The sequence below is a fragment of the Peromyscus eremicus genome, chromosome 14 (genome assembly GCF_949786415.1).
Source record: "Peromyscus eremicus chromosome 14, PerEre_H2_v1, whole genome shotgun sequence".
NCBI classification, from domain to species: domain Eukaryota; kingdom Metazoa; phylum Chordata; class Mammalia; order Rodentia; family Cricetidae; genus Peromyscus; species Peromyscus eremicus.
The window spans coordinates 80447441-80463942 of record NC_081430.1 but is presented as its reverse complement, the minus strand read 5'-3'; the positions used below and the strand labels follow the sequence as shown (position 1 = coordinate 80463942).

Here is a 16502-nt window from a genome sequence, read left to right as displayed (position 1 = left end):
GAGGAGAGAAGCCTCCCACAGACCACACAGGGGAGGTGGGCCTTTCCTTAAAGTCCCCCTCTTCAGGTATTTTAGGAAAGGAGGCAAGGAAACACCCTTCCCCAACCCCAAACGAACAGTTAAAAACAAATCTTTATTTCCCTAGGAACAAAAACATCTGTCAGGATAACAGGGAGAGCTGGGGTTACCTGAAATAGATCAGCAAGCTGATGAAAGCAGAGGCTGAGGGACCAGGGGGCACTCTGGTCCTGTGCCCAGTTTCTTTGTAATTACATAACAGATAAAGATATTGTGCAAAAAATAAAGACATTCACATTTTAGCAGTTAAACTTTTATTTTACTTTTTAAAATTTTTATTTTTTTGTTTTTCTTTTCTATAAAAGGCAGATAATGATTGTTGATCTGCAATTGTTGTGTTGTGCACTGTCCAACAGGAGCCGAGTGGGAGCTAGGAACGCTGAGAACACTTTCCAAGGCATGAATGGATGCTTTAGGGCACCCACAGAGAGCAGCCTCTCCCCTTCTCTCCCCTCAGCTGCCCCTAGCTCATGTCTATGGTATTGAAGACCCACTCTGTGAACTTCTTCAGCTTGTCCGAGGCATTCTGGGACTCCTCCTGTAGCCGCAGGTTGTCCTCACGCAAGTGCTGAACCTCCGCCTGGAGGTGAGCCTTGTCTTCTTTTTCCTGAAGGAAAAGCCAAGGAGATGTAACCTAGGGGTGCCCACCCACCACGCCCAGCTCTCAGGAGCAGCAGCTCCGACTCTCTTTAGGTGGTCCCTTCCCATTCCCCAGTCTACTAAATTTCCACGAATGTGTCTGGTTCGAGCCCAGGTTCAGCCCCCAGAAAGCTCGGCACTACAGGACTAGCTGGGTGTGCAATTGTACTAATGTGTACTGTACAGCTAGCTTTGAGTTTTAGGCCATTGCTTTGGTGGCTGCTGCCTTGATAAAGTCAACGCCAAAGAAACACAACCTGCAGCTCTCCTGGTCTGAAGACCCAGATAACAAGGATACATGAGAACCCGAGGCCTGGCTGAAGCTTAAGGCTTTCCCTTCAAGGGACCAGGTGTTCTGTATGGGACAATGAAGACCTCTCCCACCATGTGTGCCAAAGGCACCAAGGTCTAAGCTGCCCTACACACACGCACAGAGAAACTGTGCAGGGAAACACCCATGCATGTCTCCCTGGCCAAATTAAGGGCATGTTGTTCTCACAGCCTGGGCAATCTGTTCTGAGAACATTTACCTTCTTCAGATCTTCTCGAAGCATCTTCAGCATCCCTTCCAACTGGTCCACTTTAGAAGCCAGAGTGGGAGAGGACTCCTTACTGCTGGGAGGAGAGACAAAAGGCCGCACTGGCAGACGCCTCCAGGGCTGCTGGGGGTTCTCCCCCCTTTTTTTGTAAAATGTTTTTCAAGGTCAAATTATTCAGCATGGCTAACCAATGTGCATTTTTTTACTTTAAAAAGAGAAAACGGTCATCTTAACAATGATACAGGTTTGAATGACAGCCAGTCAATGGCTTCCTTTGATAAAGACATTACATCTTCTGACAAGAGTTGGTGACAATGAGTGACAATGGTCTCTTTGGTGGCACAGGAGGTACACAGACCCAAGTTACATGGTGCAGTTATTCTCAAGATCTCTTCTAGGGGTTTCAAAGGAGAGCTACCAGTGCGTGCGTGCGTGCGTGCGTGTGTGTGTGTGTGTGTGTGTGTGTGTGTGTGGTGGTACACATATAAATATAGCTAATACAGGATAGGTATCAGGACCACCAACACAGAGCATGCCTCCAGTTCCCAGAAGGCTCTGCCTCTGTGCAGGTCATTGCAGCTACATACAACGCTCACACCTTACCCGTCTAAGTGTCTTTAAACACTGAAGACATGAAGCATTATGTTTCAGAAGCCTGTCAGCCCAAGCTTACCATCTCAAATTCTGTGCCATTAGGGCCAACAGAGCAACCCTGTTAAGTTAAAGTGCTAATCACACCTTGCTGGCGGAGCACCAAGTGTGTATGGGTGTACCTGAGGACCAGGCTGAGGACCAGGCTGAGCACCAGTCAGAGCTTCTCTGTGCCCCTCCCAAATGAATGTGAGCTGCCAACAGTTTCCTGGGGGAGTTCTAACCATGTCACATGACCTTAAGACTCACACACAGAAAGCTGGGCCTTCTGTAGGGAAAATGCAGAGGACTCTGTAGAGCTAGGGATATAACTCTTGGCTGTCTAAGTCATGGAATAAAAAGTACTCTTCAAATACAGTTCAAAAGTCAAAGTTCAAGTTGGAATTGCTGACCAATAATGATCTGTGTTACTGTTCTCTTAATTTTATGTCTGCAACAGGCTTCAAAGGCGAAGCCCACAGTTAACTGAGCACAACAAGGCCACCGATGAGTGATGCTGATCTCCAAACTCCTCAGACATAACAACCAAAGACAGTGACTGGATCGTAAATGTCAACTGTAACCCCCAATGTGGTACCACAGGCTGGTCAGTTCAGGGCTGGGCTGAAGAACACACACGCAGGACAGAAAGGAAGCTGTGCATGGGGAAACACTTGCTTCTCACAAAGCGCTGCAGGGTGCTGGCCTCCAAGGAGCCCTCTGGTGCCTAACTCTTTTCCACAGGTTCTTCTGAATGCTCTGAGTGTACTGACAGTATACTAAGGTCTACGTACTCCACCTGCGTCTGCTGTCCGTCTTCCCTCGTCTTATGGTCCAGAATAATGATCCCTTCCCAGAGAGTCAGACTCACACTTCTCTGTGCAGAGCACATGTCAATGCAGCACAGTCCTTCAGCCGGGTCTTCTTTTCAGCAGTCTGCCACTCTGCTTGCCCTAGCTGTCCCAATGATAAGAGGGACTGCGGCATCTCTCTGTTATACTCATAATTAACAAGAACTAAGCAGACATCCCTGCAGACTTGTTCAGAAGTCCTCAAGCAGGAGCTCCACTTAGAGCAGTGTGGCCACATCAGCCTCACTTTTCCTGTTATTATCTGCTGCTCATCACATCTCATAGATACTTGAATATATATGTAGGTGTGAAATACGTTGGTTTTATTGAAACAGGGTCTCCAAATGTAGCCTGGCTGGTCTCTTGCCCCTGCTGCCTCAGCCTCCCGAGTGTGGAATTACAGACACGCACCACCACACCTGGCTTAGATACTTTGGTACCTTGGTTCCCAACCATCCCCAGGTGGATTTAGGGCAGGAATTTCCAGTTGACGAGACTATTCTACATGGAGGTGTCAGCGTGTGTTCCACAGCTGGCTGCTGGGATGCTAAGAAACACTTCATCTCAGCCCACACCTCAACCACTGGTAACTAAGGAAACAGAAAACTCTGCTCCCACACAGCCCCAGTCTCAAAGTCCATGACTGAAATTCGGGAGCTCTCCTGGTTTCAGTTACTATTGACCTGCCCCAGCTTACAAATGCTCTCAGGCAGCCTGCTGACCTGTGTTAAACACAGGAGAGCGGAGGCAGAATAACAGGAGCTGAGCAGACATGAGTACAGGTGGCAACTCAGAAAACTCAAAAACCAGACTTGGAGACTAACTCCCAAGAGCTCCGGGGCATTTGTGACCAACAGTTTCTCTTACTTTACCTAATAAGCTCCAGGGGCACAGGTGAATTGTGACATTAAATAATGAAGAATATTCATAATTTTCTCCTTAAGCATCAAAACCAGTTTAATTGTATGTACAGTAGTCAGTTATAGAGAGTTCTAACTAAAAAGCCAAGTATCTGGCATTGCAGTCGAGCTTCACTCAGCTCATCCACGGGCCTTCCATCTCCTCTTCGTCACATCTGCCACTACTGGGGGCGACACATGGTGCCCAGTGGTGCCCTCAGCACTGGGTGACCAACCTGCTGTAGGACTTCATCTGGACCAGGGCGTGCTCCTCCAGCTGGTCACTGTTGGAGGCCGCACTCAAGGGACGATGGTTTTCATCACTAGCAGCAAAAAACGAGGCTCTCTGGACTGGAAGAGAAGAGAGAAAGCGTCCAGTACAGGGGCCGATCCTGGGCCTATCTGCAAAGTCTGCCAGAAGTCTACGGGGTGGTCAAGCTTAACCAACACCCAGGGCCACTGAACAGTCTCCAACCCCCACAGGAAGAGACTGTGAGTTTTCAATTGAATGGACAGTAACAGTAAGTGTCCTTGAAAAGAGTTGCTGTAAATGCATTTCTAGCCCCCTTACCTGCTTACCAAAGCAGTGTTCTACTCCAGAAAGAGGCCTGTGCCAAATTCTAGACCAAGGCTTTTCGAAAGATAAAATGCCCCAAAGGCTAAAATCAGGCTTCTTGATACTTTCCATAAGATGCCTGGCCACTCTGGTGGGTTTTAGCATTGTGTCCACACCAACTGCTTAGACAAATCCCAGCTTAAAATTTATATGGAGATTAGTCAGCAAACTGACAAACCAGGTTAGAATCGGGGAGGCTCCATGAGAGAAAGAAGCGGAACACAGTGATGGGTGTCTGCTGGACACGGTGGCTGTGTTTCTGAACTCTGCGGCCTAATAACCCACTGTCACGATAGTCACTTTCAATTCTACTAAGAGCAATAAACAAAAGTTACTCTGCTACTACAACTTTCTAAAGAACATTGTAGCATCAAAAAGGTTTAGAAGGATCTTAGAGCAAAGTCAGTCTTTACTGAAAAAAGGACAGAAGACAGCCTATGTCAACACACATTGCCTTGTGTTTAGTCTCGTTTCTACAGAGCAGAGCATCCTAGGGGCCACTACATTTACGAGCTATAGAGGTCACATGACTTTCTGTATAGAGGGAACATCATGTTCCATCTGATATAAGACACTCCCAGCCCAGCGTCACCCACTAGATCTCAGCACTAGGCTCTGGGCTCCAGCTGTGTGGTGAAGCACTATCAGTGTGCCCAGGGTGGCACACTGGTCAGATCTGCTCACAATCCTGGCACCCCGAGTGTGTTGTTAGCAACCCACTCACCCTCATAGGCTTTGGCGGCATCTACTAGGTTGGACCAGTCCAAGTCCGCGGCAGTGTCAGGCAGGGGCATCAGGCCAGGGTCAGGGATAGGCTGCCTCTGGCTCTCCTGGATGTCGGTGAGGGAGCTGTCCGAGGCAGAGAACTCTCCTACAGAGGGCACAACAGGATAACACTTGTGTCCACAGCAGAAGCACTCAAGAACTTATCCAGTTCCTATTACCACAATAGATGTGCAAGCCATTTGTTGATGGAATCAATTTCTAGTCTAGAAGGCCATTAGTAAAGCAGATCTGGTTTCCTCCAGTGTCTTTCCATATTAAAAATATCTCCCACCATCTCTCTCCCAAGCATGTGAGTCATGAGAAACTTAGTTTCGCACCGAGGCCATACATTGGTCTGCTGTGGAGAAACTGCCTGTCCTCGGTGGGGCAAGGGGGTAGCTCTAGCGATCAGCTTCTCTTAACAGTGTCAAAAGATTCATCTCGGGAGAAGAGGCCTACTCTACTGGAGAACTGGACTGTGGACACAGCCCAGGAATGCTAATACCAACTAGAGGAGCAACAGGGTCGGGAAGGCAGACAAGTGGAAAGCAGAGAGGTAGGGAAAGCAGGAAACCTCGAGGCAGCAGCTGGGATGAAAGCAGCATAGTATGTACTCCATGAGGGCACCCCTCAAATGTGCTGTAGCACCAAAGCCCTGAAACACAGAGCTAAGCAAAGCTCACTGCAAAGCAAGGTGGCTCCAGAAGTCCCTGCTTACAAGGGATGACAGTCATGCCTGTGACAGCAGCCTCGAAAGCCAAGGTACATTTAGTGCATGCTTTCCCTTTCAAACTGCGTAAAGAACTATACGGAAGTGCAGCTGCTGGCTGTTAGTGTGCATCAAAGGAGCAAAATTATGAGTAAACAGAAGTCAGCAAACCCCGGAGACATTCAATACTCAGCTGTGTTTAAACCTGATCCCACCAAGGGTATGTAGGCGGCACAGATAATTGTGTTTGCCACTTATGACCCTTCTGCCCTTCCGTTGCTGATGCTCCAGTTTCCATATATGGGAAAGGGAACAAAACTACCACCTCCGCCGCCGCCGCCGCCCCCCCCCATACATGTCAGTGGTAGATACCAAATGAGGCTGCTGAGGACAGGTGCACCTGGCTTCCCGCAGGAGGTGGGATGCAAAGGTACATGGCGAGGACATGTGTTCCTCCCAGCTCTCTGTGGTCCACTTGGTCTCTATCCACAAGCTGCCTCAGTGGAAGCTGTTTCTCTGGACTACAAGCCTCTAGGAGTCAGACCCATTCTGACTTATGATCATGCATGCCCACACATATGGGTGGCGGGTGGCACGCTACTTTTCATTGCTTGTGAAGGTTGAAGAAAAGTTCAGGGAGAGAAGGAAAGTTTTCAAGGTAGGCAGGATCCTAGGAGTAAAGGGATTCATGAACAGTGACTCTCACATGGGGAGGAAAGGGCAAGGGTGAGAGCATACGAGCCTTCCACAGAGGGGCTTACCCTAGAGCAATGGTTCTCAACCTGTGGGCTGCTACCCCCTTGGCAAATCTCTATCTCCTAAAATGTTTACATTACGATTCACAGCAGTAGCAAAATGACAGTTATGAAGTAGCAACGAAACAACTGTATGGTTGGAGTCCCCACAACATGAGGAGCTGTAATAAAGGGTCGCAGCCTGAGGAAGGGTGAGAACCACTGTGCTGGAGAGAGCTTGTGGCAGGAAGCAGTACTTCAAGGGCTGGCTTTGGTTCACTGGGAGTGACTTTCTGGGGCAAAGCAAATCTAGACTTGAGCTGTAGGTGGGTGGAGGGAGGAGCAGAGGAAGATGCCATGGTCCCTAAGTAGTGAGAGGGAGCCTGGGATGTGCCTGCGCAGGATGGAGATGTGGGAGAAGGTGCATGAGTGTCAGTGAGGGTTCAAGACAGTGCAGAGCAAGAGGAGGGGAAGAACCACGGGCCTGATACACAGGATTGCTGCGGCAGAGTTCGGAGAAGGGGAGAGTCAGAGGGAAATCTAGTTATAATGGTGTGCACAGCCAAGGATCGGCCATGAGGTCCTGTGCTGCGTGTCTGCGGCACTTAGCCATGGCTATCAGGTGAGCCCTGGAGTGGACTTAGGCAGAGACAGAAAGAAAAACACTTACGTCTAAAGTCCCAGAATATGGCTGTTAGTAAAACTGGGATCTAGCTAGGCCACCAAGTGAGCACAGCATATATGACTGTGGACTAGGATACAGAGGTGCCATGACCCCCACCCAGTTCTTTTCCTGGGTGTGGCAGACAGTGAGACAGCGGCTGAGGGAAGCAGGGCACGCATCTCTATGAAATGATTAATCTCACGCTGGCCTTGTTTGCCCAATGCTATCTCAGCAGCTAGGACATCTGCCAAGAACACTGATTCCCAGCTCTTCCTTCAGGTCAAGGCAATCAGCAGGTCTGGGTAGTCTAGCAACCTGTGGTGACCAATGCTGAGATGACCTGTGGTCTGGGATTACAGGAGGAAGGGAAGAACTGAAGGCTGGGGTAGAGGTAGGAACTCCTCCACAGCTATCCCGAGAAAATGAATGACTGCCTGCCATACTGGGCCACGGGCCATGCACAGGACCGCCCGGCTTCAGCTGCAAGCACACTTACCATGCAGTGACTTCATTCCCAACGTGTAAGACGGCCTCCTCAGTGGAAGCGACTTGGGGAGAGACGGGTAGGTGCTGCTGAAGAGGACATCGTTGGGCAGGGCTTGGTCTAGAAGTGAAGCCCTGGAGGCGAAGAAGTGCTCCCTCTGGCCACTGTAAATGCTCTCGTCAGACAGTGTCCTGTGCAAGGCCCGCCGGGAAGTGGGGGTGGGGGGGAACGGACACTGTGGGGAGGACAGCGCGTGGAACTGGAAAACAGAAGACAGGCTGGGGTCAGGGCTAAGGTGGAGCAGGTGAAGCAGTGAGGTGCTACCTCTGGACCAGCCCCATCCAGTCTCAGAGCTCCAATCCTACATCCCAGGGAGAGACAAATTCTACCCACGTTCAGTAGGAAGCTCAGACCCATGATTTATCAATATTAAGTGCTACTGAATAACAAGATGGGTTTTTTTGTTTGTTTTGAAGATGGGAGGGAGGGTCTTACTATGTAACCCTGGCAGGTGTGGAACTCAAGAGGTCCACCTGGCTATTAAAGGTATGCACCAGCACCCTAAGTCTTAAATATAAACTTTATTTCAATCCTATGTCTTTAACCAGATCCTGTAATCTCCCTGGGTTTACACTTCTCAGCTGTCAATGTGAGCCAAGCATCTGCCTGGATTGCCACAACTGCTTGGTAAAATGCTGGCTGATCACTATGACACCTGCCAGGAGGCTAGAAAATGAGTGTGCGGCTCCTGGGAACACAGCCACAGAGTAGGGATGGACAGCCAAGGGACAGGGACAGGGACAGGGAGACTTAGAAGCTGGCCAGATGACAGAGGGTGTAACTGCTGAGCAACCAGGAGATGATCATCAAAACACATGCACTCAAGGCTTGAGAGATGGCTCAGCAGTTAAAAGCACTGGGTGCTCTTCAGAGGACCAGGGTTCGATTCCCAGCACCTACATGGCAGCTCATAACCATCTGTAACTCCAGTTCCAGGGGATCCAACACCCTCTCTGGCATAGGCGTGTATGTGGCGCATAGACAAACATGTAATGAAAACACTACTATACATAAACAACAACAACAACAACATGAACACAGACTAGATATTCATGGAGACTGAACTCAGGTCCTCAGGCTTGCAAGTGTTTTCATCTGCTGGGGCATCTTGCCAACCCAAGATCATTTCAATCAAACAATCAACCCAACACCCCCATCCCTCCAGGGCCACATAAACCATTAATTAGACACACTGTAAATAAGAATAAAGTGTGACCAATGTGGTAACAATCTTGCTCACTTAAAAAATCCAGGATGAGGGACCAGGAGGTGGCTCAGCCGTAAGAGCACTCCTCAAGAGAGCCTGACAACCCAAGTGTGGATCTCTGGGATCCATGTACAAGCTGGACAGAGTGATATGTGTCTGCAATCCAAGCACTCTGTAGTGGTTTAAGTAAGAATGGTGGCATAGGTTCATAGATTTGAATGCTTGGTCACCAGGGAGTGGCACTATTTGAAAGGATTACGAAGTGTGGCCTTGTTGGAGGAAGTGTGTCACTGGGGTGGGCTTTGAAGTTTCAGAAGCCCATTCCAAGCCCAGAATCTCTTTCTTAGCCAGTGGCTCAGGATGTAGCTCTCAGGTCTTTCTCCATCACCATGTCTGCCTGTGTGCCACCATGCTTGCCACCATGCTTCCCACCATGATAATGGACTAAACTGAAACCGCAAACAAGCCCCAATTAAATGCTTTCTTTTATAAGAGTTGCCGCTGGGCGGTGGTGGCGCACGCCTTTAATCCCAGCACTCGGGAGGCAGAGCCAGGAGGATCTCTGTGAGTTCGAGCCAGCCTGGGCTACCAAGTGAGTTCCAGGAAAGGCGCAAAGCTACACAGAGAAACCCTGTCTCGAAAAACCAAAAAAAAAAAAAAAAAAAAAAAAAGAGTTGCCATGGTCACGGGTGTCTCTTCACAGGAACAGAACCCTGACTGAAAATACACTTCTATGGTGAGAAGGGAGGCAGAGGCAGGAGAATCCTCTAGAAGCTTGCAGACCATCTAGCTGGAGCATGCCACCCAGCAATAAACAAGAGAGTCTGCCTCAAACAAGGTGGATGCATGCACCAGGGCAGACACACTCTCTCATATAAACACATTCATACAAAGGCAACACACATATACAAACTGTCTACAAATAACCATCAAACACACAAAAATAAATCAGTAAATGCTCTTTAAAATCATGATGAGTTAAATTCAAGGTATGTAGGAGCTGGTCTAGGAGTAAGCCACTGTGATCAGTCTGTGAGAGAAGTGACAGACGGCTCTTTCACTATCTTATGTAGAGTAGTGGACATGAAGTAGATTTCTAACGAGGTTCTAGAACTATCACACAAGGCTCCTGCCCACCCCATGCAGCTCTCAGATCCCAGGAGTCAACATGCCCCACTGGATCTTTCTTAGCACGTCAGGCTTTAGCAGAGATTTTCATTTCCAATGAGCATCTCTAGCCTAAGGGTTTTACAGGAGAGAAACTCTATACCAACTCCTGTTTCGCCGCTTTATCAGCAGTCCCCTGGACAGCACACTTTACCAGCTGCCATGGAATCCTGACCCACAGGGAAGCAGAGCAGGTGTGGAAGGACACAACCTGAGGTACAGCAGCACCAAGTCTTGATAAACTGTCAGCACACCTCACCTCATCCTTCTTCAACTCCCAGGCTTAAAGGTATACAAACCCACCACGTGCCTGCTGTGGGGGTGGGGCCTAGGGTTCCCCAGGGCTATGGACCAGTGCCACCAGCCCTGGGGAAAGAAGCTCGAAGCTGGGTGTCAGACCCAGATTTCAGAGGGCACACCGACAGGTCCAACAGGGTCTCAAATTAGGCTCCAAGGAGCCCAAAGAGTTTCTTACAGCGCTCACTGCTAGGGAGAGGGTTAGGTGGGATGTCAGCCATCTCTTCTATCACAAATTTGGTTCTACAAATTGAGCTTTGTGCATGATTTTACTTTAAAAATAATTTAAAACTACTGAACCATTTGGAGACCAGTGATTCCCCAATTTGGTCACAGCCCAGCCGAGATGGCTGTTTATTCCATCTGCACTCCTGCCGCAGTGACTCAGACCTCCTTCCCCCCACACTGCCCCTGTTCTGATCATTCCCAATTGCCCTGAATGTCAGCGACACGGAGTCACCAGCACTCCCAGGAAGCTTTTCCTACATACTAGTGTTACGTGGAGTCCCTTGCTCTGGTCCACCTGAGATCACTGGCTGGGACGCAGGACAGTATATTGCCTGTAGCAAACAAGGCAATCCCATTCTGTCAGTGAGGTGAGTGCCACAGTGTCAGCATTCTCAAGCCTGGGGACAGAGCACGGACTAATTCTGCTCTACTGGTAGAAAAGCGAGGACCGACAGCTCATAGGATAGAGAGCCCATCGTGGTATACAAGTAGGCTCCAAGTCTTTAGCCCAGAAATGGCTTTCCTAGGCCCCTTCCTGAAGCTTGCTGTTGGCCTGAGGGCCTTGAGTCAGGACAGGCCTGGGAGGCTTCTCAAGGCGATGCCAGTCTCCCTTTACACCACAGAGCCATGGTCATTCAGAAATCTATACCAGAAGACACACCAAGGCCACTTAGCTCAACTCATCTGAAACCAAACCAGCTCAAGAGGGATAAACTGGAGAGGAAAATCAGCACATGGCCACGGCCGCTCCAGTCTGCTGCAATGGTCAGGGACAGCAGGAGCACTGCCTTTGCAGAGGGTCTCATATTAGTAGAGTTACAACACAGAGAACGTGCACCCTGATTCAAATAGCAATGCTGAAGTATTTCATTTCGGAAACTAAAGTCAGGACCTGGAATAAGGGCAGACAGACATTTGCCTTCAATTATTCCTACTGCATGAGTAAATCTAAGGAACGGAAACTCTGAGCTCACCCTGAGCCAAAAAACCATTCAGGTAAGATTTAGAGGAAAGATTCCTTGCAGGGCAAGTTTTACTATCCTCCAACCTCAAACAGTACATTTGAAATAATTTTTATATTGAAACTGGGACTACAGAGTTTTAATATGTCATCTTGGGTTTTGATGGCTAAGTTGCACGTGCCATCATTCCCAAGGTTGCTAAGGGAACCATTTGTTCCCTGGATGATGAGTCAGAACTGCTAAGTGCTGGCTTCTGAAACAGAAATGACGGAAGTCAGGAATGGCTGTATCCATAAATCATTTAGTCACATAAATCATGTTAATAAACCATTTATTTCTCAGCAAAACTCCAGAGTGGCCCTCGGGATACATTAATTCCTGTAAATGCTGATTTTTCAGTTTAGGGGATGTATCTGATCTATGTAGGTGGTGCATGTATACACACATGCACAGAAAAGCCTGGAGGAGACAGGAGCACGAGGCCACTTCGCCTGGTGCACCACTCACTCTGACTGTAGTGGAGGCTGGTATGTGGAAAGGATTTTCTTGTTGCAGAATATTATTTTAAGATGTGTTACATTGGTTTGTACTGTGGAACATTTGCTTTAATGATGCAAAGATATGCTGCATTCCTTTATGTTGCATTTGTGTAACTCTGTGAAGCTGTGTTACTGTGCCTGTCTAAAACACCTGATGGTCTAATAAAGAACTAAAGAGCCAATAGCAAGGCAAGAAAAGGACAGGCAGGGCTGGCAGGCAGGGAGAGTATACAGAAGGAGAAATCTAGGAGAGGAAGAAGAAAGGAGGAAGAGAACAAGGAGAGGTGGATGCTAGGGGCCAGCCACACAGCCACACAGCCAGCCATGGAATATTACAGAAGAAAGAAAAAGAAAAAAAGCCCAGAGGCCAAAGGTAAATGGAATAATTTAAAGTTAAGAAAAGCTGACAAGAAACAAGCCAAGCTAAGGCCAGGCATTTATGATTAAGAATAAGCTTCCATGTGTGATTTATTTGGGAGCTGTGTGGTGGAACCCCAAAAGATCAAAGAGCAAAAAATCCAAAAGAATAAAAGAGTAGAAAAAACAAACAACAACATTTTGGTGTCCCAATGTGGGGCTGGAATAAAAAGAAGATCTAATAACATTTTCTAGCTTTCATTTCCAACATTTTCTCAATATTCTGAAACTGAGCTTTCTAGTCAGCCTGAACTCTCAGGATGAAGTTCAAGGTTCAGAAGAAATTCAAGGAGAGAAACCCACAAGAGTTCACTGCCATGACCTTCCTGGAGTGGCTTCCCTTCTCCTGGGGCTGCCCAGAACACCTCAGCAGAAATACCTCACTCCTGGGAGAGGAGGAACTCCTCAGGCCCTCACTTTGAGAATACAGATGCAGGGAACCTTCGGAAGCATCCTAGGCCCTGCAACAAGGCAGGCAGAAAAACCTGCCAAGATGTCCACTGACGAGCACACAAACGCTGCATTTGAGCATTTGAGATGGGAGGAGAGGAAGACTTGGCTCTAGGGAAGGCCTGCACAGTCTAGAATTCTGAGGGAGAAATGAGGCTTTGAGTATAGAGAATTATGAGTCTGGCCATGAGGCAGTTCCCTTGATTGATATGTAGAGAGAGTATCAGTGGTGGTCATCAGCATGGGGGCATGGAGATGAGCAGGCAAGCTGGAGACACATGTGAGAAGAGGACCTTAGGGACAGAAGACAGACTGGAGACCACATGGAAAACGTTCTAGCTGACAGGGAGTCACATGTCTTTACAGTCCTGGAAGTGATGACACTTAGGTGCAGACCAAGGAATCATGCACTTAGAATAGGACACACTGCAAGACAGGGCTGGGGAAAGGGCAGTTCCACAGGAACCCACACTAGAGGTGTGGCTGTGGGGACAGAGTGCTCAGCACTGAGGAAGAGGAGTCCAAACACCCTCAGCCCAAGGTCCCTTGACACCTGGCTTTCTGCCGCCATTACCCCAGCCAACCTTCTACCTTGAAATTCTTCTGTGATTCGGGAGTTGGGCTCTCAAGGTCGATGAGTTTCTTTAGATCCTCCTCAATGGTGGACTTGGAGGTGGGCTTAGGGGATGCCCGCAGGTCCCTGGTTGAAGCTCGGAGCCTAGTGTGGGACATCTCATTGCCATCACTCTGATGACGCCTGGGGAAAGAGATGGTGGAAATGGAGTCGACAGGGTTGGCTCAAGGGCATGGGGCGTGAAGGGAGACAGGGGGCGTGGCTCCTGCTTACATAGGATCAAAACCCATGGGGTAAACCCCTCCTCCACAGGAACCCACTTGCCCATTCAGCCAACACCAGCAGCAGACTTGACAGGAGATCAGAGATGGATCCCCAGTGCCACCTGTATTCATCAGAGGCGAACAACAGGACCAATACACGGAAAGATTCTTTATCCTCGGAGCAGTCACTCATTTCTAATATCCTCCCGGCCCCAATGGCCCAGCGGAGAAGCAGTCCACAGAAAGGCTGTGACTGACAGAACGCTGGAGGCTCAATCACCCAGACTGTCTTTCATACAGCTCTTTCTGAGGACAGCTAAAGAGCTCAGATCATAATGTTTCATAGTACATCTTACTCAAGCAATGAGGCAGAGGAATAATTTAGAGAAAAAAATTTACTTAGCAAATAAAATCTCTTGGGGAGAGGAGAGAAGTGTTATCAGAATATATTGTATGAAAAATATTTTTTCATTTAAAAAAAGAAAGAAAAACCCCTCCACTAAGGCAATCCCTCCAACCCCAAGCCTCCAGCCCAGCATCACGGGCCAAGAGGTTGCCCCCAGCTCTTTCTGTACATGGAGAAAATCAACCACTACGTAGAAGGAGAAGAACTCTTACTTCCTTGTATCCATAAATCCCACGGAGTTAATGGTTCCTTCTGGCTTTTTCCATCCAATCAGGTACTTGCTAGTGGCACCCTGGCGGGGGTAGAAAGTTCTAGGCCCAGAGGAGGATGAGGAAGAGGAGGAGAAGGATGGTGCGAGCTGGGAGGACGTGGTGGGATGAAGCTCCTCTTTGGGTGAACTTCTGGCACTGGAGAACACCACTGGGCTGGCAGAGTGTCGGGAGCTCATGGTACTGTGGAGAGGCAGGAAAGAGACAGTGACTCCAGTGTATACTCAGGGTCACCATGTCAGCTGCGGAAGTGGTGTCCAAGGTGGGGATGAAGGCAAGGTTAAAGAAAAATGAAATCTGAATAGAAATAAATGATTAAAAAGAACGGCTACCTGGCCTTCCTGTTCTCTCCCTGAAATTTAGATGTCTGCTCTCAAAGTGATAAATGGACAGTGGGGCCTGGTCTGCATGTAGTTAAAAGTAAAAGCTGAGGAGCCCTCTCAAACACACTGGCCCCGCTGAAGTCCATAAGGGGCAAAGGACAGACAAGGAGCAGAAATTTCAGTGTCTGTCTGTCTTGTCTTTACTTCCTCAGATCTGGGGGTCATGGTGACACTAAGACCAGGCTAAGGACCAGAGGGAGACCAAGTCATGGAGGGACACGGCTCTCCTTGACACCCAAGGCCAAGGGCACACTGAGTGAGGTCTATGTCCCTGGAGATTTGGCATAGTGATTTAAAATGGCTGCTCATCACCAGACAAGTTTTCAGACTGAACAAGGCAGACTTTTCAAGGCTGGGGATGAGAGCTTATCTCAATCACCCACATGCAGGATCCCCGTACTTCCCTTCTGAGGTTCCTGAGGGCCCATATCCATACTATGAGCACTGCTGAGTTCTGCTTAGAAGAAATCTAGCGTCAGGTGACTCCTACAACAGATGTATAGTTGCATTCCTTGGTAGCGCTTTTTGTCAAAAACTAATGGTCCTAACTGAACAAGTATTAAGGTATCAGTAGTGACGTGCCGCTGTGACAAAGGCACCACTCAGCAATGGGAGGAGATGACAAAGGGAAACTGAGTATAGGTGTTGGAATTCCTGGCCACTCCCCCACATGACCACGCATGCGCTGTCCAGTAGCCAGGCAAGATGCTTAGTCATCCCAGAGCCTTGTGCCCTAAGTAATCTGGTGCTGCGTGATCATGTAATCTATGCACATGAGTGGTGTAGCTACATAAGCCCATATGCACATGTGTGTGTATGGGGGGGGACATATAAAAGTGGGTTCCACTCATTCCTTCCCTCTCTTCCTGCATCGTCATTCCATAGGCCTATGCACACCCTTTCTGTTCCCTTCCCTTAATAAACTCTTATAGTGGGTTCTGTTGTGCCTCGTGGCTTCTCTCTCACAGTAAACAGCGCCGCTTAATAAATAACAATAGAGTGTACAGGAACTCTGTCTTGGCAACTTTAATGTGACTGTGAAACTATGAGAATATTGTGAGGAGTCATGGTAGGAAAAGAACTGAGACCCCATAGCCTGAGGCAATGTGTTGATGAAAACAAATCTTGACACTCCGGCCTCAAACCTTACATAAATCAGTCATACCTGGATTGTATATTAAAACAGACCACAGACTCAACTATAACATGGAAGAAAATTTTCATGTTTTTGAATGAGATCATGAAAATACGAAAGCCCATTAAAGTTAAGAAATATCCACGTAGGCCAGATGGTGGTGGCACACACCTTTAACCCCAGCACCTGGAGGGCAGAAGCAAGCAGATCTCTGAGTTGGAGCCAGCCTGGTCTACAGAGTGAGTTCCAGGATATCCAGGGCTACACAGAGAAACCTTTTCTTGAAAACCAAACCAAAACAATAAAGAAATATGCATCCAAAGGGGTAGAAAAAACACACCCAACATTATGTCTCTAGTCAATACATAAACCAAACTCCTAAAATAAACAAGGCAACGGGGTGAACAAATAAAAAGGGCAATGATTTGAACAATAATTTCAAAAGAATTAAATCTAAGACCTGGAAACATCAGCACTCACCATCACCAAGTACCACGAAAATAGAAATTAAACCACAAGGCTTTAAATCACACATCC

At 48.2% G+C, this 16502-nt stretch overlaps 1 protein-coding gene across 3 annotated transcripts in view; it reads right to left on the bottom strand.

Moving 5' to 3' along the window:
• Window positions 1–541: 541 nt before the first annotated feature.
• Sipa1l1 (signal induced proliferation associated 1 like 1) overlaps window positions 542–16502 on the bottom strand; it is a 111960-nt gene continuing 95999 nt past the window's right edge. The window contains exons 14-20 of one of the 3 annotated variants that reach the window (XM_059279675.1): window positions 14391–14630; window positions 13527–13692; window positions 7621–7867; window positions 4977–5123; window positions 3873–3987; window positions 1248–1332; window positions 542–685 (exon numbers count right to left, since the gene is read on the bottom strand). In XM_059279675.1, coding sequence (XP_059135658.1) covers window positions 542–685; window positions 1248–1332; window positions 3873–3987; window positions 4977–5123; window positions 7621–7867; window positions 13527–13692; window positions 14391–14630 — 1144 coding nt within the window. Of the gene's footprint in view, window positions 713–1247; window positions 1333–3860; window positions 3988–4976; window positions 5124–7620; window positions 7868–13526; window positions 13693–14390; window positions 14631–16502 lie in introns of all 3 variants that reach the window. The other 2 variants (XM_059279676.1, XM_059279677.1) reach the window with 2 other exon arrangements.